Genomic DNA, 27,330 nt, shown 5'->3' with positions numbered 1-27,330 from the left:
TTGCTTACAGGACCAAGACAAAGTCAATGAATAAATCTAAAATTTTCACTTTCTTGATCACATTCGTCCACTTCTTCAAATTCGAACAATTTTAGTTATCCCCATATCTTTGGTACATACCTCTTCAAATGCTAAGATCTCTGCAAGATATTAATAAATGAAATGAGTGACAACTTGCTAGATAAGTAGCTCACTTTATTGCCAACGGCCATTTGGTCTGTTGATCACCATCAAAAAGTTTTGAGACTACGGGTGCGAGGTCAAGGGTTTGAATCTTGCATCTCATCCGTCAGTCATTTCTAGGGTTTCTAATGTTAGTTTTGCCAATTATCACCTGTACCAAAGCTTAACAAAAGCATTCGTTCCAAATCAATTGATCACATTATTTTATATAGAAAGTGTTACAAAATACACACACTCAAGCTGGATTTCAAATTTAAAAAATATTTCAAAATCATTAAAGTCATATAGATTATATTAAACATACGGTGTATGTGAATCACTTGCCCCAACTATGTAGGTTAAAATCCAACTCAACTCCAAGCATTTCCCACCTACACATAGCAAAAATACTTAATTCTAGATCTAATGACACTCAATCGTGCTAATTTATCATAATAAGGAACCCAAACACTTGCCTTAAATAATAATCTATATCATTATCAAGGACCTCAAACATTACACCAAGCTTTGCTTTCACATTCCACAACCCATATATTATAACATATATACAGTATCATACCTAAATCGTACAATATCTATCAGAATAAATCGTTTCCTTAAACAACCAAATACCTCAAGTTTCACTTCCAATATTTAATAATATAATTAAACTTAAAAAAAAAAGATATTAGGCAAGAAATCATAAATTTTCTACAAAAATAATTATCCACCAAGAATATTCAAACATATATTCATTCTCCTCTAAGGGTCCGTTTGTTTCGGGTGAAAATGTTTTCCAGGAAAATATTTTCCTAATTTCTCGTGTTTGGTTGCACAAAAGTTACTGAAAACATTTTCCTATGTAAAATATTTTCACTCATCTTATGGAAAACAGCTTCCCTTCCAAACTTACTGAAGTTATTTTCCGAAATGCATGCATCTTGCCTGTAGTATGTTCCAAACTTACTGAAATCATCTTATAGTATGTTCTTTTTCTTTTTTTTAGTGTAAACAGGAGGACTCGATCTCAAGACCTCCTCCTTACACTCCCTCCCCCTTACCACCAAACCCAACCCAACCCTCCCCCTAGTATATTCAAAAAAAAAAAAAAAAAACTCATTCTGCTCATCCTATGCTAGTAATTAATTATGTATAATAGGGACATTCTTTTCTAGAGAAACTTTCAGCAGTGAGAGTGCAAGATATATATGTCACAATAAGCATTGCATGTGATTGATATTTGACACTAAATGGCCAGCAATTTGTTTATTGCTTAAGGAGATATTTTTTATTCATATATACATTTTTCGAAGATTTTTTAAAGTTAAACAATGAAATAAATTTTCTTATTTTGCATGGGAAGAAGTATGTAGTTATAATGTGTAGAAAGTAAAAATAGAGATAAAAGTGAAAATATTTCAAAAGTTAAACAAACACCAGAAAAATGAAATAAGAAAATATTTTCAATAAACTAACCAAACATCTGAAAATGATAAAAGAGAAATGATTTTCATGGAAAATTACTTCCACGGAAAATATTTTCCCAAGGAAAACATTTTATTTCCAATCAAACAGACCCTAAATGTAACTAAAAATGTAAACATTGATCAGTCGCCTTGTAAAAGAGGCTAAGGATGAAGCCTCAAGTTTTCTTCTATCAGCTTTGGTTCTTGATTTGTTTGGATATCGCCTGGAAGGGAAAATGAATGAGTGAGGTTTAGAGAGATGAAAAGTTTTCATTAACTATATATATATCTAAATTTTCTTATTTTGCTCACACAATCTCTAATTCTTAACTTTCACAACTTGAACCCCCAAAGTTTAATATTCTCCTCTAAAACCCCCAATGAAGGAAATCGATGTCACGGGGAACAAAAAAAGAAATTGTTGAAATCCCTAAATCCCATACCGTTTTGTTAAATCACCACTTCCCTGCTTCCTCGTCTTGATTCTCTTTTTTCATTTTTTAAATGATTATGTAATACATCTATATGGATGACGAGTATTGCCTAATATATACGTATACATATATATATATACATACAAACATACATACATATATATATATATATATATATATATAACACAAACATATACATATATGTGTGTGCCTGAACGTGCAAGGGATAAGGTGACTAATTCCATAGCTTAGATTGTGTATCATCACATAATTGAAATGAAAATGAAATTATAAAGACTCTGCTTGAATGGGGATATAAAAGAATTTCTCAAATCTTGGGGAGGCAACCGCTTCTCCTTGCCCTCCATTACTTCCGCCAGTGGGTTGCAATATAGCACCATATTCTGCACATAATTAAGAACAATTTTCAAACAACAAGAGGTAAATTTTATACGAAAGAAGGTACTCGTTTTGAAATGAAATATGTTAACCAAGACTTAATTCAATGATGTCCATTTGAGGAAGAAAATCCTTGAGAATGAACTTTAAGTACACTTTTAGGTCGAGTTATATGTATGATGAGAACTTAAAGGTAACTAGTTATGGTGACTAAGATTGGTACAAGGTGATGGTGTGTAATTGTGTGTTTAGATAAAGTCTAAGGTAAGGTGAGACGGAAGGTTGAGGTAAATGATAGGGTGGAATGAGCTATGGTCTTACAGGATTTGTGACAAGTGGCCAATATGTACTACATTTAGTGGCTATCGTTTAGGATTTTTAAGTTTTTTTTTTTTTTTTGGCTTGAAATCAAGAAGGGAATTGCTTGTAGTGATTAAAAGTTGATGCGTAAATATTGTTGATTACTATTAGGGTCAATTCTTTTTTACTTGTTTAATATGGTTATTTTTACAGGAAGGAGGAAAAGACTTGAACAAATAGCGATTATCAAATTAAACAAAAAAAATGAGAAAATTGTTGAAGATGCAGGGCAACGTAATCGGCCCAATAACCTCATGGGCTAGGACCGGTTAATGGACTGATCACATCCGATTGAAGCGCTTGGGTCGGCTATCGCCTTCCCCCTGACAAAATGTTGGCCAAAATTTTTACGAAACAGGGCATAAAAATCAGCCAGCCATGTGACCTTAGCAACACGAGCCGGCTCCAGGGCTGATTATCTAGCCGCATTTCTGAGCAAGTTGCACTGGGTTTCTTGTCAGATACTCCTCGTATGTGTTTCAAGTATTGACGAGACGTTGTGGTTGCTAGAAGGAGAGTACAAGTATCAACAAGAAACAACTTTTGTCATTTTAAATCTTCTTCATCCCATTGGAGCCAGATTGTTGATTTTTGAAGCCAACTTTTATCAAATGTGCACACTAGAAATAAAACACAAGAAAAAGGGCTCAAAAACTTCTCTATAAAATAGAAACTTGTGTCTTCTCATAAAGGAGCTTTTGAGAAGTGAAAGAACTTCATCATTAAAAATGTAACATTCATATTTTCTTAGTTTTAGAATAGAGTGCGATAGTTTAGGTAATTGTATATCGTCCTCTCTTGTGTATAGGTAGGCAAAGATGAAGAAGGAGATGAACTCATGTAACTAGGATTTTATTTCTTTCCAAACTCTTTGTCCTTTATATTTGATTATACTGTTTACTTAATACACAAGTTTGGATTTTATGTTCGTTATTGGATTTTATGTTCGTTATGTGTTTCTAAAGTTTATATCTAAAATTATGGATGAATTTGTTGTATCTTGTTTGTGATGTTTATTGGTTATTTCATACTATTATTTTGAACAAGTTATTTAGCACTTTAACTTCTATATCATGATTAACTAGCCATTAATTGTTTGGTAATCTCAAGGCATTAAATTAATAATGAAAATTGAGATTTAATACTAGTTCAATTGAAAGTACTAAATTTAGAGAGTTTACTCATGAAAGTTGAAGTACACTTTTGTGACCTTGATGATTTGTTCCATAAAATTTCATAGAAGTGAATGAACTTATAACTAGTTTCATAACTATGAAAGTAGGTATGAAATAGTTATAAGTATAGTTGATTTATAGAAAAAACGGGTTTCACATGCTTTAAGAAATTATGCTATAACTAACCAATATAATAACATTCAATTAACCAATAATTTCACTTGCAATAGTAGTTAGTAATTCAATAACCCTAGGAACTTTTATCATTGTTTTTGTTTAATTTTACTTCATGCTCTTGGTACAATTTTAATTGCTTCATTTATGGTGGTGTAAATAATAAAGGAATTTGAAAAACCATCGGTAGTTATATCATTTTTCTTTGTGGGATTGATACGTAATATCCCTTATATTCAGCAAAATAATTTGTATACTTACAGAAAATGAGTTATTTAAGTTTTTAAAATTTGGTGTAAAGGAAAAATCTAGTCAATTTGGTAGGAGGGTAAGGGTGCATGGCTAGGGTTGGTGGTCATAATAGGAAAGTAGGATACGACATTGATGTGATAGTTAGTTGGGGAAGGGGATAAACAATAATGTACAAAAAATTATTTATTTATTTATTTTCTATCTTATATCTGTTTTTCGAACAATTTATAACAATAATTCTAGTGTTTAGCCTTATTTTTATCAATTTTCTTTTGGTATGACACATACATAGATTTGTAATAAATGTTCTTTTTTTCTTTGTCTTGATTGAGATTTTACAAATGAAAATAGAAAACAACAAAAATTTAATGTTTTAAAATAAGAAATTCAAGCATAATAGTATTCTAGAAGTTCTTCTAATTATTCAAGTATACTATTTATCGAATTTGTGCTTTGTTAAAAAATTTAAAATGCAAATAATTCACAATATTACCCCTACTTGATATGGAGCAATAGACCAATGTACTTGAATTAATTATCCATGAAAATCGTTGTTGACATTGATATACAAAATTACAATCTTTTCTATACAATTCTAAATAATACATGATATAGTAACATGTCATTCATATCCAATGAGTGGTAAGAAATCAAAACTTTATTAATTATGCAATACATATATACTTGGTAACATATACTGGTACGCAATAGCGGAAATAGAATGCAAAGTATTAAAGACATTCAAATAGAAAAAGGTTGAAAAAAAGGCATTTAAAATTTAAAAATCTTATTAGGTATTTTGTGTACTCATTTCTCTAATTCCATTCTACCTATTTACTTTCAAAATGTCTCCAATTGGTCTCCTTCGCTCCTTTGTATAGTCTCCTGTATACTTTCATTTTTCTCTTGCTTTAGTGAAAATTTTCTAGTCTTAATATGCTACTTTTACTTTTGGCTTGATAAATCTCTTTCCTTAATATGCTACTTTTAACTCTTTTTTTCTAGACTTGACTACTAGTCGGAGGGTTAGCAATGCTGCACTTGAGTAGAATATTTTATCACTATGGATAGTGTCAATAATAGAGGATCTCTCCGTTAGTTTTTGATCAACTTTGGGCATTATGATACAAACTTTGGCAATTTTTCTTTTTCCTTTGGATTGACAATGTACTATTCATACTATTATTTGAGTGTTAATTGAAGAATTGCAAGGTTTTGTTACGTATTCTTCTTGTGTTCGAACCCTAATTCTATGTGTTCCATTATTATTGATACATTAAAGTCAAATTATAAAAAATTTTATGTCGATCCAGAGCAACTATTAGGCATGCCTAGTAGTTGCTTCTAAACCAATGAAAGAGTTCCAGGTGAATATATAAGAGTCCATTGGAGTTGTTTAGAATAAAATTGCTAGTAGTTGCTTTGAACCAATGAAAGAATTTCAGGTGAATATATAAGAGTCCACAGGACTTTTTTACAATAAAATTTCGGGAAAGAGAACCAAAATATTTCAAAAAGTTAGGCAAGACATCTTGTATTGCTGAATAGAACACCCACTCATAGATTAGGCATACAGGCATTCAAGCCATTTTCATTGGAGAACATGCAATTTATTTATATTCATTAGTTTGTAAAAGGATTTAATGTAGATTTTGATGGGATCAAATGGCTCTTCATGTACCTTTATCTTTGGAAGCCCAAGCGGAGGCCCGTTTACTTATGTCCCCATTTACTTATGTTTTTTCATATGAATCTTTTGTCTCTGTCTGTTCAGGATCCTATTTCAATACATCTCTATCTATTGAGAATCCCATTTCAGTATGTCTCCATCTATTGGGATCCAATTTCAATACCAACACAAGCTCCATGTATTGATGAGTGAGAATTGTCAAGCTATTTGTGTTAATGGAATTTTTTTAAATAATTCTTGCATGCAATTAGAGCTTTTCATCAGAAACAAATCAATTTAGATAATCCTTTGTGGTTCCAATGGCAACTAGACCCACACGTTATTGCTTCAAGAGAAATTCCAATTGAAATTCACTATGGATTATGAATTTTTACGGATTTATTATGAGATTTATGGACACTTATTTAATAGTAAAAAGTAAAAAAAAAAAAAGGAATTCTTTTTCTATATATTCGAACATTGTTGGCCATATTTCTCTTTATCCAAAAATTGAAAAACCATACAAGGGTGTTTTTCATGCCTGTTTAATTCTATGATACCGGTGGGAATTCAAGTCTCTCCAGTTCAGCTATGATTATAGTTCCGGAATTTCTACGCGAATCAAGATTGAGAAAAAAGGAAAATTTTCAATGACTAACCCTAACCCACTGTCGGATCCTACTCGACAAAATATGGAGGTATTTATGGCTAAACGGTCCAATTTGGTCTTTCACAATAAATCGATACACGAAACTGCCATGAAATGACTTGTTAGTCGATTAATAGATCACTTTGGAATGGCATATACATCACACATCCTAGATCAAGAAAAATCTCTAGGTTTAAAACAAGTTACCGCTACATCTATTTCATTAGAAATTGACGATCTTTTAACAATGCCCTCAAAGGAATGGCTAGTTCAAGATGCTAAACAACAATGTTTGATTTTAGAAAATCACCACCATTGTGAGAATATAAATGCAGTAGAAAAATTATGCCAATCCATTGAAATCTATTGAAATGTGATATGCTACAAGTGAATATTTGCGACAGGTCATCATTTAACCTTTTTATTCACAACACTATTAGACGTGTCTAACCGTTGCTCCTGAACTAACGAACCAATAAAAGAGTTCCACGTGAACATGTAAGAGTTTCATTTGATTTAATTTAAGACCCCACTTAACATGTGAATTACCAGGTGATGTCTTTATACATGCACGTGCCTTTTCTATTGGTCTTGGATCAAGTACCAGTGGACGTTTGCTATTAGTCCTAAATCAATTATTTGGCATGACCAGTAATTGTTTTGGACTGATATTAAACTTCTCATAAAACTGTTGTCTTGTAATATGTCCGTCAAGGCAAGAGGCAGATAAGCCAATAATTGTGTTTCACGACAAGAAGACTTTTCTTGGCTTGAATCGTAAGTGAGAAACAAAGGGGACACAGGGAAACATATTCTTGCAAATTTGTGACATGGGAATTATGTGGTAGTTAATAGAATTCAGTTGCACACTGCTCAACTGGTTTCTCGTGTTAGAATATTTATGTGGCCTACATGACCACATATAATATTATTAAGATGACTCCCGTTAATTAGAAGGATAAATAACCATATGAATAAATACGAATAACCAATTCTAATGAGAATAGATGACTGGAGGAAGTAGGGAGCCCCATATTCATTGTATGTGGACATATTATATGATATTTATTGTGGTACTTTATCTGATAATTACAGTAATTTTAAACTGTATCCTATCATTATGGTTAACAAATAAAGTATGATAAGAATATTAGAGTTTATCATTATCCCATGATGGGAGGGGTTGTGACCCTATAAATGTTCTAGGGCTGCTGGTCCCTCTCACCACTCTGACATTCGTTATTTTACCCATCACTACAATAACATAATAGAGAGTTAGGTGAGAGAAGACTAGACAGTAAAGGTTTATAGTTTACAACCTTGGTGATTGGAAGGCTTGCTGAAAGGTCTGTGAAATTCTTCTCCAAATGTCTTCAATATCTCAAGGTATGTTATTCTAGAATTTATTATTTCTTAATTTTAATTTACAAATCATACTAAAGATCCTGCTCCTTATGTCTAACATCTCGATCTTCAATAATTTCTCATGGAAAAAAAATATTTCTTAAGAATTATTTTCATGTAGAAACATTCCACGATGTAAAGAACAACAAACATGTCAAAATTACTAGTAGGAAAAGTGCAAAATCAATATTTAATTTATAATTATAGTCACTGTTTCCATGGATTACACAAAATTCGATTGAGGTTTGTTCTAGTTATCTATGTTGGTTTTGTCTAAAGATTCATTAACTAAAAGAATCATTGTCAGAAGTGAGTCGCTTTATTATCATAAACATTAAGATTTGGTTGCCAAAGGACCTTCCGTTTTCCTCCTTGTTCATCAATCCAAAGCCAAAGACTACTATGGGATAACTTTCCAAAAACCCACCAGATAGGAACATCAATCCTTTACTACTTGAACTGGAATTCCCAGCAAATTTAACCTACATTTGATTAGAGTATCCACTACAACAATTAGCCTGCATTTGGAATCCTCAAAAACTTTAACGTACATTTGATTAGAATATCTGCTGCAACGTTTAGCTATGTGTGCTTGATTGCAAAGTATCCGAGCCCCTTAAAGGGTTGAAAACTGCATTCACCAAACACTAGTAGAGGAATGGTGAAGCAACCTTCCACTGCATACTCGAGGAATGGTGAAGTGACTTTCCACCGCGTATTTCACATCTATATTGTCGATACGGATCAAAAGATCGTGAATGTTAAAATTACGATTGAATTACATGTGCTTCCTCCTCCCCTTCTTGTCAGCTAGTCTTTGAGTTTTTAGTCCTAGAGTATTGAAATGTGAGATGAATCACGTACTTTTTATGAATTCTCTCTTGGAATAGTCTGTGAATTGAAATGAAAATAAAGCTTGTTAAAATTCAAAATATTGGACAAAAGGAAAATGCTTAATATAACCTCTTGATGATCATTACAATGAGGAAACGTTTTGGGCACTTTTTGTCCGTTGAAGGAGACTAATGCAGCCTCTTAATGACCATTATAGCGAGGAAACGGTTTTGTCATTTTTGTTCATTAAAGGAGACTAATGAAGGCTCTTCAGTCTTATTAAAGTAAGGAAATTGTGGTTCTTTAGTTACGGTGTCTTTTCCCCTATAAATGACAAGTTTCAAACTAACTACCTAACTTAACCATGTTGATCCTTTTTTGGTAAAAGGTCCTTTGATTTTGCTGTTAAACATTCTTCATTCTTATTGTATCTTATCGGTATATTGCCTTAATTTAGAACCAAATTACCACGTGTAAGTGGGGGCAATAAACACCTTAAGGATAATGGTTGTTCACGCCTCAAAAATCATCAACAAGTTCCCTATCCTTTTGTGAAATTTGTTTGTAAAGTTTCTGCATTCTTCAATTGTCATGCACCAATTTTTCCTAACATTCTGGTTGAAGCTTTTAGTCAAGGGATTGTGTACAGAGGAAGACTGTTACAAGACGGTTATACGTTTCGGCTTTGTAAGCAATAGGTTTTGAAATGTTAAGATTTTTACAAGATATAATTTTTAAAAATTAATCTCAGGTTAAACAACATACAGATATAATATGAAAAGTTTATCGTATATGTAATTTATTGCTCTATAATAAAACACAAGTGTATTTTATTGGTCTCGTTCTTCAAGATTCAACTTTAACTCTTCAAGAATTAATGTAGCACTGCTATGGGCATATATAGAGACCCGAGACCAATCAGGCACCAAGAACCTAAATCAACTAGTAATTGGACAGGTACTTTTAACCGACAAAGGAAACTGACTTGGACTTGGATATTTCTAATTTCCATGGTGGAAATACTGATAACATTGACTAATAATACGAAGTGGAAACGGACTAGACTTTAACTTCAGGAAACTAAATTTAGCAAGACTAGACACCAAAAAAAAACTAAAATAATTAGGCAACTAAATATTAAGATAGTTTGATTTAATTTCCTTCAATTAGAAGGCACATTAGGAGGCTTGAGTAAAATGATAAAGAACTTGATAAAAGTCAATCGCTGTAATTGGATGTGCTCAATAGATTTACATTTTGGATTCGTGGATTAAACTTGAGGAATCTACAACATAATTCATGTGTTAATTTATGTGATTTGTAATTGAATTTATGAAGCCATTTATGGTTTTCCTATTTAATGGATTTCATAAAAACGATTCCGTGGTTAACTAGGCTTCTTTTTCTTTTCTGGTGAAAAAAAAATATTTTTTCCAACAATTTGTTTTGCTAAATGAGTTTGTAAATTAAATGAACATCTTTGATTAGCCTTTAATTGATGGATAGCTAACCCAGTTTTTTGTGCAAAGAAAGACTTCCTTTTTTTTACACTATTATTCACTAAAATGAGTTAAATTCTTTTGGGAAAACACCATGAAAAAGTTAAGGGATAATTTGAGAAACCTCCCCTGAGTTTTCTAACAATTTCACAAAGCTCCCCTTAATATTTCAAAATTACACATACCTACCCTATTGCTGCAAAAGTATTGTACTACCTCTATATAGGATACTTAACGACATTTTTTTTTGTGGAAAATTTCAGAAATTCCAAGAAAAACCAAAATTTACTTATTCTATCTCTCTCTCTCTCTCACACACACACACACTTCCTCCTTTTTACGTTACTCTTTCTTTCATCTCCTTTTTTGCTAAATTTCTGCCACACATTCCTCGCTGTCTAATATTTTTCCTCCAATTCAAGACCAAATTCTATCTATCATCCCTTGCCCGTATTTATCCCCTCCTTCCCTTCTTTTTCTTCTTCTTTTCTCTATTCTCATCTCTTTTTTTCGCAAATTTGATTAGATTCATCCTTTTTATCCTTTTAATTCTAAGTATAATGGGTTTGATTTTTCTGCATCTATTTATTTTATCTAGTGTTGGTTGATTATGGGTGGTAAAACTTAGTGATGTCAAAAGTCAAGAATTTAAGGGATGGATGGGCTTTAGAAATGGGTGGTTGAAAAAAAAAATAAAGGAGGCTACAAAGAGAGGAAGACGAAAAAGTTGCGCTATTGATTGTTGATGAAGTGTTAGTTTTGGTTAAATTTCAGGTTGAGTTTATCCAATTTAGCACCAAGTGACGGATTTAATTGATTTGTGTAGTAAATGTAGGGGTTTGGGCTACTGGACATAAAGTAAGTTGTAGTGTTTGGAGTGCTAGAATTGGAATTTATTTTGATTTAAATTGGGGTGTTTGCTTGGCTTTTGTGGTGGCATTGCTTGGAAGAAGGCCAATCATCATAGTTGAACTTTTTTTCCAAACCTTTATTTTTGGTAGAAAAAGTTTGTTGGCTTTGGTGTTGGAAGAAAGGCAATCAACAAATCTCTTTTTATTTTTCCTTTTTATCTTTTGGACAAAAAGGGAAGTTTAGGATATTTGAAGGAAGTGGTAGCCTATTGGGCCTATTTTGAAGCATAAATAGTGAAAGCAAGGGAGGTGAGTGTAATTTTTGAAATCTAAGGAGAGATTCCTGAAATTGTTAGAGATCTCAAAGGAGGTTTCTGAAATTATCCCAAAATTTAAACTAGACAACTAAAGAAAATGAATAACATTTTGTGATATATAGTATGAAAAAAATGATTAGCACTCCCCCTTTTGTTAACCACACTCCACTACCCATTTTTTCTAGCCAAGAGACTGCAATGTCTGTGCCTAACTTAAATTCTTGTGCATGACTTTCCCAAAATAAAAGAATCAATTTATGCATGGCCATACCAAAACCAAAACATCCTCTGTTTCTCTTGCATGTTTAGCAATGTAATTAAAAATTCTGTTCAGCAATGTAGACAAAAATTTACAAAGCTACAAGATGCCAAAAACCAATTTTCAGCAACATATATAACGTCCAACACTTAAATTTAATGCCTAGCTTAAATAGTATTAAAAACTCAATACAACGTCTGATAAAGGGTACGCATCAAATACTACTGAGAACAGCTTATCTAGCCACCATAATGAAAATGAAACTCTATTGTATGCTTCTATCAAAAGAAAACAAATTCTCGTATAAGGAGAGGGATGAGTTAGATGATAGAAGAGGAGAGAGTACCATAAATAAGAAATTTCGAATTCGAGACATCTCGTTTATATTTAAAAAAAAAAAACAAAAGCAAAAACAAATTCTCGTATCAAGACAATGCACTAGTAACCTTATATATGCTCATGAAGCACCTGCAAAATTGTAGCTTGAAATAAGAATTTGATTTGAGAAATGAAAACAAGTAATACGGACTAACAACAAAGAAGCAAAAGCTATAATTTTTTTACATTTTAGATGTGTACGACAATTATGTCTAACTTTCTTACGTGTATTATACTTGTGATCATTTTCGACAAACTCAAAAATTAATGGATCTCGAAGCGTGGGCTTGTATCCTTTTCTCTTTTTGCATTTGAGGGCCTTTGTCTATTTGAATAAGTCATAGATTCACTAATTATTGGAAGAGAATGAATAAGTTGGCATACTTGCCTTTGTGTATCTTGTTCATGTTATCACTTTGATCTTCTAAGCCTCCACATGCAAGTAAACAACCTCATGTCATCTCCATTGTTGGGGTTCCTTCAAGAAGATAAGAGGTTAAGGTTAGGGAACAATGATCGGAAAAACAAAACGAGAAGATGAAAAAATTGATAGCTTACAATGACTATCACAAATTTACCCAACAAACGAAAAAAGAAAAAGACAAGAAACTATCACAAATACATCGCCAGGAGAAATTTCTCGATTGGGTGCTCCATAGATTTCTTGGTATATTGAAGTTGGAATACACCAGAAAGCTTTGAAATTTTCTTGCCTTTTTTGTATGTTTGGAAGTGCTTCTACTGAAACTAGCCACTTAATCTTGCTAAATATTGACAAGTTTCGAGAAAATTAATAAGCGAGTGTCAATTAGCTTGGCAACCCTATTGTAGTCCTGTACTAATCTCAGGAGTTATGTTGCAGAGATTAGGTAATTAGAAAGCTTCTCCTTTGACAAAGGCAATCATTATAAACTGAAACTTTAGTTTGCCTCCTAATGTGGATGTGAGAAATAAAATCTATCTTCCATCTCCCTTCTCCACAACTTATCCTCCGCCTTTTAACCTTTTCATGATCTCTAGCTAGGTGACAGGAGAAGAAAAAATGTAGATCTTTGAAGAACTTAAAATAAAAATTAAATATGAAAACAATTTGAAACTACGAAGTATGTGCACTTTTTGGTAGGCTGTGAGGAATTCAAATATTGATTAAAAAAATTAAAAATTCTACATGGACTTAATCAGATCACAAACCTTGCTTAATTCATCAATATCTTCAACTTGAGAGCTGTCTTCCAGAGTTGATTTGGAAGCCCTAAGTTCTATTTTGAGATTTGCTTAATTCATCGATATATTCAACTGGAGAGTTGCCTCCAGATTTATTTTGGAAAGGTCTGAGTTCTATTTTGAAGATAGGAAGCTGAAAAGAAACAAGGGATGTGAGTATTTGAAGTTTGGCTTTGGTAAGGTCAGTCATAAATTTCTTCTTTTGTTTTGATACAGTCAGGCATGACAAAGAAAGTTCGGCCTGGACATAATAGAAAAAATAGGTAGCAAGAGTGTGATTATTTTTTTTTTTTGCCTGCAAGTATACAGACTGACTGAATCAAAGGATCAAAGGAGTGCCCTAGCACCATCTTTGAATTTTTTTCAAAGCAGGTGAGGTTTGAATCCCCCATCTACGCCCAAAAAGAGATCCTTTTTTGGTAGTCACTGAACTAAAGCTCAATGATTAGGAAGAGTGTGATTACAATAAATGAAGAGCGCTAATATCATTTTTCATCATTATAACTATATGTTATAGGTAGAGGTGTCAAAATGGGTGACTTGGGTGGGTTTGGGTTGGGTAAAATGGGTAATGGGTATAAGTGAGTCAACTCATTTATACCCATTTAATTATATGGGTATAAATGGGTAAGTCAAAAAATGAATTGGGTAACCCAATTACCCATTTATAACTCATTTATTTTAACTTTTTGCAAACTTATTTAAATTCATTTTTGCAAACTAAGTTATCAATTTATACCATCATTAGTTTTAAATATTTACTTATAATGTTCAATAAACTTAATTACCAATTTTTTTCATTTATACTCTATATCAAAAAATTACCTATTATTTAATAATTGAATAATACGAATATAAAAATTTGAATTAAGTACTATAAAAATTAATATAAAAACTTAATCCAAAAATTTTGAACCCCTAACATTTTTTTCATATATAAATTTAAAATTTCATTTTATAAAGATAAGAAAATAGACTAAAATTTATCATAAATTGGTAATGCTAAAAAATGAGCAAATTAACAAACTAAGAAAAAATAAAATAATAAGATAAAACCAACAAATAATAATAATAATAATAATGTTAACATCATGACAAAATGAAAAACTTGACAAAAAAAGGTAGGGGAAAAGAAGAGACTTGGGGGGAAGAGAATTTTAAATGGGTTAATTGGATTTGATGGGTTACCTAATAATACCCATTTAATAAATGGGTATTATTGGATAACCCATTTATACCCATATACAAAAATTTAAGATACCCATACCCATCTATTCATGAGCGGGTATGGGTAAATCTAGTTAAGTGGGTTGATTTGCCACCTCTAGTTATAGGTGAAAGTAAATATAACAAATTACTAGGATTTGCATGAAAGATTATACGATGTCTTTTTTATTGATCACACATTTATACGATTTTTAAGTCACCGCTTTGAGCCAAGACATGTAAAAGACACTTTGCCTGAAGTACTGTTTCAAACCAGCCATGAGAACTAACTAATTAGAAGTTGCAAAGAAATCTCATTACTTTCCTCGTGATTGAAAGTCCCATGTTTTTCATTTTCTAAAGTCCCAAAATATTTGTTACGTATACAAAGTTAAACAACTTTGGAAAATTTTTTTCCATTATTAGTCCTTGTCCAATTATTTTTTAGATGACACATGCAATTCTAATTAGGATAAATTACATATAACCCCCCGGTGGTTTCATCTATTATCACATAATCCCCCTAATGTTTCAAATTAAAATATCCACTTTACCTCTCTATAGTTTTATGTAAAGTGAAAACTTACAGAAAATAGCCCATGTAATGTTGTCATTTGAAATACCAATAGTACCCTTATTTAAAGGCTAAATCAATTGACAATTTAATTTTCTGGTATAAAAGTATAGGGAGATTACGTGAATAAATGCAAAAATTACAGAGAGATAAAGTGAATATTTATACATATCATAAGTGAATTACATGAAGATTAAGATTTTATCACACGTGCTTTTAGAGTGCGTTGTTTATTCCATTTATTTTTATTTTACATAAAATCATAGGAGAGTTACATGGCTATTTTGAAACTTTAGGAGGTCATCTAACATTATGTAAAATTACATGAGGATTATAAGTGAGTTGCCCTTCCAATTAACACTTTGGGGGGCAAAATTAGAAGCAATTGAGTAAGATCATGATCAAATTAATACTAGATTTTAGAAAAATGAGAGTCGAACTAGGAAGGAGAGTAAAAGAATAAAGTACCCGAGAATACTGTGTCAAAGAAATAAATATATGAAAATGATTTAAAAATAGAATCAATAAAGGATTACTATAACCTATTTAATCAAAAGAAAACCTCTTCTATTCTTCGTATTCAACAATGGAGGAAAGGAATGGAACTTGATACATGTATAGATTTAGACTGACATGAGAACGAAAAATCTCTCAACTATGTCTCTTTCTGGAGTTTCTCCAATACTTGAATATACAAGGGTGTGTTTTGGTTTTGAATCCAAGGGAGATTCTAAAATTACCAGGGAAGGGAAAATGAAGGGTCTGAGAGGAAAATAGAAATCTCATGGTCACATTTCTAACATCCTTGTTAGCTGAGCTGATAGGAAATATTTGTTAAATTGTAATCCATTTCTATATTGCTCCCACTATTTCTGGTTCCTTGTAATATTATCAAAAAAATTATTTTATTCAATAAGAATTGCATAATTTTTCATTTCAATTTTGACCAATTGACTAAAAATACTTCTTCAAAGTATTCATTATCTACAAAACCTACTGAAAGATTTTAGTCCAAACACATCTTGGAGAGTTCATGAAATGGAGGTTTCAAGTGGTGCTTCCATACCCCTATAGCCGCTCGAGTTCTCTCAAATAAGAGAAGCATATATCTCTCACAAACACAGCAAAGTTAAAGAGAGGGGAAACATTAAAGAGGGGGAAAAACATGTTATAACAATAATAGTGGCTCAAACATGCAAATAACAGGCTTAAAGTCTCCAGAAGAGGTAAAAATTATCAAAAGTTAATACTAGAGGACGTATACTGACCATATTGACAATCGTCACAGCAATTCAAGAACATAGCAAGGCTGCAAGTTCAGCTAGTTAATAGAGCGACTAAAAGGACCTTGTACATACATTGAAGGGTTAAGATCTAGGTTTTGCTTTGAAAAACAGCTTTAAAAAACAAAACAAGAGCTCCACCAACAAAAGAATGCTTATATTTAAAGAGATTCATAGTGCAGAAGAAAGCTGTACTATATGTGAAAACTCATTCAAGCATGATTGCAAGTAAACTGCACTAGCTGCTCATACAGAAAAGGAGATGTAAATAAGTGTTGCCACACTTAAGATGTCCTTGATCATGTTTAATCATGGCCATACACTGCAGATAAGTATTAGATTGAGTTTGTGAAAAATACTGGGATCTGAATCTGGATAAAAGATGTTGTAGGAAATGAAATTTTCTTTCAGATAACAAAACTATAGCTCATCGTTTCCAGGGTAATAGTGGCGGAAGACGCATGAGAAGTCCTTCATTCCATGCCCATCATTGCAAAGCTGAGTGAATCTGGGGAGGAAAAATGTCATGTTAGTACCGTCATTGAAATTCAAACTTCCATTCCAGAAGTAGGATCTTAACATGTCATCCTAAGTTAAAGATTCCCCAGAATTTTTTTCCTCTTTGAAGCAATAAGAAACAAAAGGAAATAATGTTCTAAAAGCGGCTTCAGTAAGTATCAATCAGCATGGACTCTGAGAGAGTTTTACAGTTGGCACAATCTTGACATCATTGAAACGATCCACCAAACTATTGTGTGCATGATGAGAGGCCCCATAACAATTTCCAGCAGCATTTCGTATTTTAGCACGTAGAGAAGCAAAATGGATGCATGTACACATATTAGATATCTGTTCACAGCCTAAGCTTATTGAATTAGCGTCACTTTTTGACATTTGGATTGCAATTCATAAGAGCTGAGTGAAGAGGCCATTATCGACAGTCACATAACCTTTCATCCACCACTTTCTTAACACAGTAAAAAAGTGATGCTAGAGCCAGATTTGGTCTACAGCTAAGACTAGGGCATTGTTGACAAGTTCTAACACCATGATATACCCTGTCAAACAGTTGGAATTTGTTTGGTTGATACACAATGGCCTGGGCGACATACTATCATTACCATTGTTTTTATTGAAGTCAATGCAGTTAGCATCAGTGGGCTGTGGCACAGTAAACAAATTGGCACATCTGTTAATGTTCTGACCAGAAAAATCAAATGATCAGCAACTTCAGCAAATGCAAGTTGCTTTTCTCCTTACCCCTATTGTTCTAATCAATTACATAGGCTCTAAATGTTTTACTAAAGCAGTATTATAGAAACCAGATTGCTCATCTCAATAGCTATACCATCCGAACAAAGGTACGTTATGGTCCCTAGTTTTTTAGTATCTATTGACAATTTGACATATTATCCATCTAAAATTGAGTTATGGTTAAGGAACTTACTGTCTCAACTTAAATCAAATGATTATAAGAGGTAATTGAACTAAGAAATCCATAGCATTGTTATGATAAGGGAATGCTCACATCTTTTCTGCTTGAGATGTCAGTGGAAATTCCAAACCTACTTCTTTGGCTGATTCTGTAGCAAGATTTAGATCTTTAGCCTGAAACAAAAAAATAAAAAATAAGTAAATTTAATCGTGAAAGAAGATATTAGCAAAGATTGTTACAAAAGCAAATTTTTTATGCACAAGTAATGCACATAGGGACAAACTACAATTTAAGCATGCAATTTTGGAAACCCCAAGAGACGGAAGAAGATAGTGTCCAGGACCTTGGTGTGAATTGGCTCTTCCCTAGTTACAGTTTCCTTTAACTGACAAGCGATTCTACATTTACCATCTGACCATAACATATCTTGTTTATTCCAAACAAATCACGGGGCAAGATACAATGTGAGAGTTGGTAGAAGGGCTATCTCTCCTGAACAGGACAAGGAATGATTTCTTTGTACTAAACAAATTTCATAGGATTGGAGACAAAAGAGGAGACAAATACTACAGGCTCCCCAAAAATTCGGACATAGCAAATGAAAGAAAGAACAGAAAAGTGGATTAGCTTTCTTGTCAAACTCAAACCCATATATACTAGCTCACACTCTCCCAGTTTTACCTGGTTTTGTATTGGTTACAAACTTAATATATTACATGAATATGCATACCGCAGTTCTTCAATGCATCACTGATGGCCATAGCCTGCACCACCAACCACCAACCCCCCCCCCCCCCCCCCACCAAACACACACAAAAATAATAATAATAATAAGACATTGTTCAGTATGCTGAGGATTCAGTCTTTTACCAGATAAGTTTTTCTTAGCAGGCCCTAGATTAACTTGTAAGGTTGTAAAATCAACTTCTACAATGTATTACTAAAGTTATCAAATTGAGCTTCAATTAAGACTTGTTGGAAATATGGCAACACAACTGTTTAGTGTTGCCCCTTTCCTTCATTCCACATGCACATACAATAAGCGCAATCTTTGCCTCTCCACCTGTAAACACTCACAAACAATGAACAAAAAACACAGAGATCTTCATGTTCATTCTTTCTAAACATCCATATTCAGCATTTCCTGCTGTCGTAAGAGCAAAAGAATTGACCAGTTTAGAGAACCATACCAGCAGCCCTAGTTAACCTTCATGCATAATACAGTCTCTGCATTTTGTGTTTACCATGGGGCTACACCGTCTTAAGCAAAAGATTGTATGTTTACATCTAATGAATTCCCAGAAAGTATAAAGTTTACCTCTTTATCAACTCCTCTAATTTCTCTAGCATTATGCTTAATTGAAAGAGAATGATACTGCTATATGTCAGTTAATGAAAGATTGAACTCCAGACTAAACCATGATTTGGCCTCAAGTGCAACTCTATTTCAAAACTAAAAAAATAATAATAATAATTTTATACCTTAGACAAGACAAAGAGAAAAAAAAATTCATTGAATTGACAAAGAATATAGAATTGAATTATCACACTATCAGGGGAGAAATCTGCGTACCATCAACTTTGATGCAAACCCACCATCATAGTTCCTTGAAGCAGGCACCCCATCCATCACTCCAGGTACTGGATTGTAAGTATCACTGTAATATTTATATAGATGTGTAATTAGAAAACAGTATGATTTTGGTGAAAACTATCATGGACTACAGAATCAACTTCATATGCCTAGCGTTAAGTTAATGTCTTTTTATTTTCATGCCATCACAAAGCAGTTAGCTTTAGGAATTAGGGATCCTTTTCCTGTATAGCCATCTGAGAGCAACATAATACAACATAATACCACAACAAATTCTGCCTGAACCCCGGTTGGTTATAGACCATCTTTGAAGAAGGAAGCACAAAACGAAGCACTTTTCATCATATCAATTAACTTATCATGATCATGCCAGTTTAGCATGTTTTGTCAGAAAAGCCAGCCGTAGCTCAAACTGAAAGCAAGTGCTATAAGTTTGAAGTATGTCTTAGAAGGAATCCAAATGTAAATGCAATACCTACTCCAACAGCGAGCACTTGAAGAATTGAATATCTTGGTCAGAGTACTGGCAGCAATACCCAATTTCTGACCTAAAGCAAGGGCCTCTGATACACCAAGCATACTGACAGCCATTGCCAAATTGTTACAGATCTTTGCTGCCTTAATAGAAAGGGAAAGTAAATGGAATTTTAATTGACAATACCTAATTGCAAAAGAGATTTTAGTTTTCAACAAGGACAACCACCAAAAACTTTTAAGACATGCATGAATCATGGTTGCCAAGGAAACTAGATTACACAAACTTAACAAAAATGAAGGTAAAGGATTTCGTGGCTTTTTTATATATCTGTAGATTTTGTCCTGTATATTCATTGACAATTTATCTGACTTGAAATGTAAAACTGAGATCAGTAACAGATATCTTTTCCTGCACTCTTATGGACTATTAGCGTGTTAAAACAATTTAATAGAGAGCTTGTTATTACATTGCACTCGCTGTCCATCTCTGTGTTAATCTGCAAAACCCGTAATTGTTGACTTCTTGTTGCTTCCAAGCTAGGTTTATAAAATGCATCAAACTAATAGCAACTATATCACAGAACCTAGACGTCCACTCATGTGATTTAGAGCCTATAAAATCTAGGAAATGCAACAGCAGGAGCAGCTTAGAAATTTCATGTTTATATGCTCACAATTTTTCTCATTTTACAGCAAAAAATGACATTATCTAAAGATTCTCAATCATCTTTTCTTGTCCTGTTTGAATATATGATGATTTCCATAAACGAATTGGCATTCAGTTCCTTTGGTAGTCCTCTGCTGGAAGAACAGAAGACCTGGAACATATTTAGTTGAATTAGCAGTCTTCTCCCGTAAATGCCACTCAATTTCCATTTTCAGATTGTCCGGACAAATGTTTTGTCCATGTTGGTGATGATCTTATCATCTTAGAACAGCGTTATGTGTAGTGAGCAAGCCTTTCTCAGATGATTTTGGTCCACTACTCAAGAAACTTTCCGTAGTCTTTATGCATGTTCACATGCAACGGGCAGTAACCTCACTTGAATAGAATGGAATTGAGTCAGAATGAACCAAGTCCACAAATGATGTGGACTTGCACATTTTGACACTAATATACTTCAACCTTTAAAGACTAAATGAACCAAGTCCACAAATGATGTGGACTTTCACAATTTGACACTAATATACTTCAACCTTTAAAGACTCAATTAGTCTTCTTTCTCCAAAAACAGACATATCTGCTCATTTATGAATTGAACCAGCGGGTGCCACAAATCATCCTCTTAGGCAAAAATCCTAATATGTTCCATAAACTATGATTCAAAACCACCTACAGATAACCTGGCCAGGGGATCCATGGGGATGGGATGTTAGTATGGCCTTATGAAATGAACATACAAAGCTGAAGACCAATCAAAAGCAATTTGCATCAAGTTAATTTTTTTCAGTTTTCCAATGTCATATATCCTCTTCATCTTTTTGCATAATAATAATGAACGCAAAGTTATCAGTGCAAGAGGCATCTGGAGCATACAATGGAAGCTTAACAAAGTCAGAATTTAAGCTATCAACACAAAGCTTTTGGATTCGGAGTGTTTGATTGCAGTATCTTAGGAAATGCTAACACGTACTGAACCATTTCCTGCTCCACCACAATATATTGTGCTTTTCCCCATTGAGAGAAATAAGGGTTTTGCAGCCACATAAGCTTCCTCCAAGCCACCCACCTGAACGACACATCATAAGATGTTGATTAGTACAAGAACTCATATGAGTCAGTCTATAAAGCCACAAAAATTTTGAAAATTAGTCACTCAAAAACAAGAAAAAATTGACACCTATCCATGTAACGAGGAAATATTATTCTGCATACAAATATACAAACTGACAGAACAGAAAAATAGATTGATAAGCACAACATTCAATGACATCTTCAATTTGAGTCATATGAGTTTAAACTCTCCCTCTGTTCCAAAAGTGAATGTCATATTTTCCTTTCTGGGCTGCTTTCCTTAAATGAAACTTTTGATCCTAAGATAATTCTCTTTCAATACCCTGCACACCAGCAAAAGCAAACCCTTCCACATGTTATAACATATCTTCAAAATTAAATAAACTAAAAAGTGGTCTCCCCATGTTATTGACTTCCATATTTAAATTATTAGATGTTTCAGTTTCAAAATTAACTCATGTAAAAGTCAGACAATGACATCCAGCTTAAAAGCAAAAAGTATTTCACCAAAAAGCCACCAGAAAGCCATGAGGTTGAATTCCAGAAAATAGGAAGTCAAGTTCACACTTCTACACTGCCAATATTGAAATGATTTATCAAACCATAGAGCTGAGTCACCAGGGACTTAACTAAGAGCTGATGTTTTGCACTATTTAGTTTTACATTTACAGAAATCTGGGTGCATTAGGATAGGTCTGAATTGTCAATTCAAACTATCCAACAGGTATAAGTAGAGAAGCAAAACAAATGACAGATACTCAGTTATATAAAAATGGTCCCGGTAAATTTTAACTGATGGGGTAAACATTGAGCATGTTCCCAGGTTGTCAATCCCCAATTCATATTTTCTGTAGGTCAGCAGGTAATGCCAACTCAGCAACACTATCTGTTGTGTCCATGCAGGCACTTATCTTCTCCTTCAAACAATTTGCCCGACTTGATGGCAAGCAAACGGAATAGTTTAATGGACATACTGGTATGTGTCCAAGATAAAAGTAACACGTTGCTGTTTGCTCACAGCCTATGAACATCCCAAACTATAAGCACTTAGACAATCCTGAAACGAATAAGTAAATTGAAAGTGTATCTTAAAAAGAGGTTAATTGCTTTAAGCGTCTGTTTACACCATTGCACCTATAATTAAGGAAAAAATCAAGCATAGTCCCATGTAGAAAAGCTTGTGATTACAGATTTGTTTTTATGGTTCAGAAAGTGCTTTGGAACAAAGATAGCTATTTTTAATTGATAACAAGTTTACTCAGGGCATAACCCCTTCAAAGAAACTAGACTTGCTTCCCCACAAGCGTGTGTACCAGACCATTGCTCTATGAAAGTTTTAAATGCTTATAAGAATACAGAAAACTACCATGAAAGTAAGTGTTCCAGCTTGAGCAGCAAGAACACCTCCGGATACAGGAGCATCCAACATGGCCGGAACCTCAAAACCATCTGTGTAAGATGTAGCAAGTTTAATCAATTACAGAAAATGACAATTATCTTGCGCACCTAGGTGTTGTTTTTATGCAAAAACATGTAAATGCATTTTTATAGGAAGAGAACAGAACACACGAATGCCTGTAGACAATAAAACCACATACTGGTGTGTGAAATGTGCATATACACAGCACTAATAAAATTTCTTCGTGGATATTCAAGTGAACAAATGTTATGGTAGATCCATTTATTAGTTGAAAAAACAACAAGTGTTCCCTAAAAGATATTCCCCCCCCCCCTCCCCACCTGCCCTCCCAAAACTAAAAAAAAAAAAGAATTACATTTCGATTTTTGTTGGCTAATCATCATAAGGATGAAACTGAATAATACCATAGGAAAGAATGTTCCAGAACTCATTTCATTGACAGGTCATGCAGGATATCTGATTTGTTCAAACATGTATGGAACTAAATAAAGACAGCACACAATGAGTTAGCTTGCGAAGATTAAGTGCATGACATCAACTAGAAGAAAGAAGGCAGACTACTCAGGCGTAAGTTTTCTTTCAAACTGAAATTTTTTAACTTTCCTCTTTCTTTCTCAAAGGTTGATCATAAGCCTCATGAAGCAGGCATACTTAGGAAACATGTAAAGCTCTTTACTTTGTGAAGCTTTAATGCATTTCCCCAATGATTCGTCATCCTCTTAGTTGGGTCTCTTCTGTCATTCCCAGGAAAACTTGTTTACATAAATCACTCAGAGCTTGGACAATCACAGATAAAGATTACACCGTGGAGGTAGATAATAATTAAAGGTTAATACTGTTTAAATATCTGTTGACCCAGGGTTTAGGTAATGGTATGAAAGCATACAGAACTTTGTAAGGTGTACCTCTTTTCCTTTTCAGAGAACAATCAGCTATGGTGGCAGAGAGCTTTCTTGATGTTTGAGGGTCAATTGTTGATGAATCTATGAACAACCACGGTCCAAGAGTATTACCATGGCTGAGCAAACCATTTCGTCCAGTGTAAACATCCAATACCTACACAATAAGAACAGTATAATAGAACATAAGATAGTGCAAAGCAAAATAACCTTTCAGGAGTAGAAATTTAATGTTGAGATTACAGAGCCTGGCAAACATGAGGCACATTGTGTGGAATCAGTCTGGTAGAATTATTGAATTATTAGAAAATAGAAAATGTTACCCAAAACACATGCTGAAACTGCCCTGAAGCAGTTCAACTAATGGGAAGAAATAAGTGGCAAAACCCAGAACCAATAGTTGGTCACACCAACACTGTAAACAACCAGTTAAATTCTTCTAAGAGGGACAATTACATACCTCATACAGTCTTGCTGACTGAAAAGGGTTTCCTTGGCACACAAGAGGTATTTTACACTCTTGTTGACAGTCATAGCAGGACTGCCAGGGGGTCTTGCACCAAGGTTTTCATTCGTCTGATAACTAATGGGAAGGTGGGGAGTATCAGACATAAGTAAATGACAGCAGCACAAACCAGGCATCACAACCAGCTTATGCCAAGATCTTAAACAATTGAAAGAGCTTATGGTGCATCTGTCTTAGTTAGTTTACTTGAAGAATTGGTTAGCATTTATGATACATGCATACTAGATCTTAAAGAAACTAGTAGCTTTAGCTCTTATTGCCACATAACACCTTACAAACGCCATAAAGAATTGAAGTGATAAAAATATGAGAAACCACCTGTCAACATTGTTTCCATAGGCTACCAAATATAATGTTTTTCTGTTACAATTGCAGCATACAGACATCCAAATCCTACTTTTAACAATTTGAAATTCTGAAATGCCTGTCATCATAATTAATGGAATCCACTTCTTCAGAGCAGAGGATTTTTTTTGTTCACCTTTATGCTTTAGCTTTCGCTTCTTTGAAATTCACTGGTATACGTTTTTCTCTTCTTCTGCAAGTCAACATGATCCTCAGTACTTATCCTATGTTGGCACTTCTAGTGAGGACAACAATTTTTGGACGCCTACGATTTGAAGCTGATTTTGAGATTCATTTTGAAGTGTCCATGCTTTCATTGCTTTAAGCTGTAAGTCTGCTTCTTCATCAGGAAACATCTTATCAAATTTTTCAAGAGATTTTTCCAATTAGTTTTACGTCCATTCATTTTGGAAGGGCTTCCCTATCCGAGTTTTTGACGAGATAGAGTTCAAAGAGTCTTTTGCTTTCTGGCCTTTACTTGATTAATTGTTGGTTTGTGCCAGAATGAAGTCATTTGAATGGCATGTATCAGTTATGTGATACAAAATACTCTCCTTAGTTGAGATAGAAATTGATTTTAGTGCTTCTAGTTTGAGTCTTTGGGTTTGAATAATTTGTTCCTAATATTCCCTACATCCCTAATGCCTAGAAAATTCTGAGAATAAAGCAAAATATAGCTTCATACTCACATGGTTTGAAGAAGGCAACATTGTGATCAAGACGTCACTACTATCCGCAACTTCAAAAGGTGACTCTTTTGTAAGAATCCCCCTCTCTGAGAAAATCTTCATGGCATTGTGGTCTCTGGAGAAAAATTTTGGAAAAGAAAAAAAATTGAAAAATAAAGGATGAACACATGCTTAACAAAAATGTGGTCTTGTTATTCAAAATAAAGGAGTACACTCAACACGTAAAAGCATGATTATATATGCACTAAATCTCCATTGCGTTTGGAAAATAAATTAAATCATAAGCATCTTTTGATTAGAACAACAACAGGAAAGGAGGATGGCAAGACCAGACAACAACAGCTGGATGCAGCAGAACAGGCAATTGCAATAAGGAACAAGAAGTTGAACTCTCACTACAAACTGAAAACAAGTCAAGATGCAGATAAACAGTCAAATGAACAGAGCAAAGTACGTTACACATCATGAACGGTGAGATTGTATCCATCCTCAATCAAATTATTAGCCATTCGGGATCCCATATTTCCTAAACCAATAAATCCAATTCTCTGCAACAACAAAATAAAAGATCAACAAAGACAAATCAAAAAAATTTAGCACATAATGCCCTTAAAAAGATACTTCTCGAATCAGTATCATGTTTGTCAAATTTAATTGCCGTTCAACCACTCAAGAAATGGTAAACAAAAATGAAAACAGAAATAAGACATAAGGTTACTGAGGAAGATACTAGAAAAAGAGAACAATTTACTCTACAGCTCTATCTAAAGATTGATGATTCCGGAGTTGTAAATGTATGCCAAAAAAATTTACACCAGATTAAGGAACCAAACTACACTCTTTCTTCAACAAAATTTGATCCAGGCAAAAATTACTGAATCTCTTGCAAGCTCAATTTTCAAAGATGTTAGCAAATCAAACATGAATTTTTAATCCCATGAGTCCAAGAACTTGAAGCATTCTGAATAAAAGAATCCACAATAATTCTTACATGCGTAATTAATTTCCATTGATTAAACAAAAAAATCCATCCCATTAAACTTCCGGCAGAAACACACTAGAGCATAGCCATCAAACAATAAAACATGAGTTTAATTGCCCTCTGATTTTTAAACGAAGCAAGAAACTTGTGATTCAACCTTTTCTAAAGTTTTAGCAACAGTTGAAACATAGCATTACTGATCATATACAAATTTTTTTTCAGGAATTCAGGAGCGGAGCTTACTTGAAAGTGAGAGCGAAGATTGGATGCTGAACAAAATGAGCGGTTGGAATAAGACAAGTGACGAAGAGAAGAAGTATATTTTTGGAGCTGCTGATGAAGTAAAAAGCTTAATCTGGAAATCGCCATTGCTGAGCTAAGAGTTACTTTACGGTCTTGTTTGCTTTGACCCAAAAAATAAACAAAGGTCAATTTCATATTTATAGTTAAGATTTAAAGTTTCGATATTGTTGAATTGGTCCTTGGACTCATAATAGAATCTCAATTTGCAGGTCTGATTCTTAAAAATATTATCAATTAGTCATACATTTAATAAGATGTATCCAATGGGATACTCTCTTTTTTTTTTGTCAGAACATTAGAGTACTTTCATTGATCTTTGGGTAAAGTACATAAAACCCCCCTGTGATTAAGGAAAT

General features: G+C 33.4%; 1 protein-coding gene across 5 annotated transcripts; it reads right to left on the bottom strand.

Moving 5' to 3' along the window:
• Positions 1–16,705: 16,705 nt before the first annotated feature.
• LOC113708910 (probable 3-hydroxyisobutyrate dehydrogenase, mitochondrial) lies at positions 16,706–27,103 on the bottom strand. Of its 5 annotated transcripts, none has more exons than XM_027231624.2 (10): positions 26,915–27,103; positions 26,144–26,237; positions 25,690–25,804; positions 24,136–24,286; positions 23,177–23,259; positions 21,710–21,805; positions 20,074–20,216; positions 19,578–19,662; positions 18,098–18,177; positions 16,706–17,077 (listed from the first exon to the last, which is right to left on the bottom strand). In XM_027231624.2, exons 3-10 carry the CDS (start codon positions 25,789–25,791, stop codon positions 16,990–16,992), a joined length of 828 nt encoding a protein of 275 aa, XP_027087425.2. In that variant the 5' UTR covers positions 25,792–25,804; positions 26,144–26,237; positions 26,915–27,103; the 3' UTR covers positions 16,706–16,989. The 5 variants fall into 5 exon arrangements, with proteins under 5 accessions (XP_027087425.2, XP_027087424.2, XP_071921426.1 ...); XM_027231623.2 differs by having other exon boundaries at positions 26,149–26,237; XM_072065325.1 differs by lacking the exon at positions 26,915–27,103 and adding an exon at positions 26,829–26,909.
• Positions 27,104–27,330: the final 227 nt, after the last annotated feature.

Source organism: Coffea arabica, chromosome 9c (assembly GCF_036785885.1).
Source record: "Coffea arabica cultivar ET-39 chromosome 9c, Coffea Arabica ET-39 HiFi, whole genome shotgun sequence".
NCBI lineage: Eukaryota > Viridiplantae > Streptophyta > Magnoliopsida > Gentianales > Rubiaceae > Coffea > Coffea arabica.
This window is presented reverse-complemented; position numbering and strand designations above follow the sequence as displayed.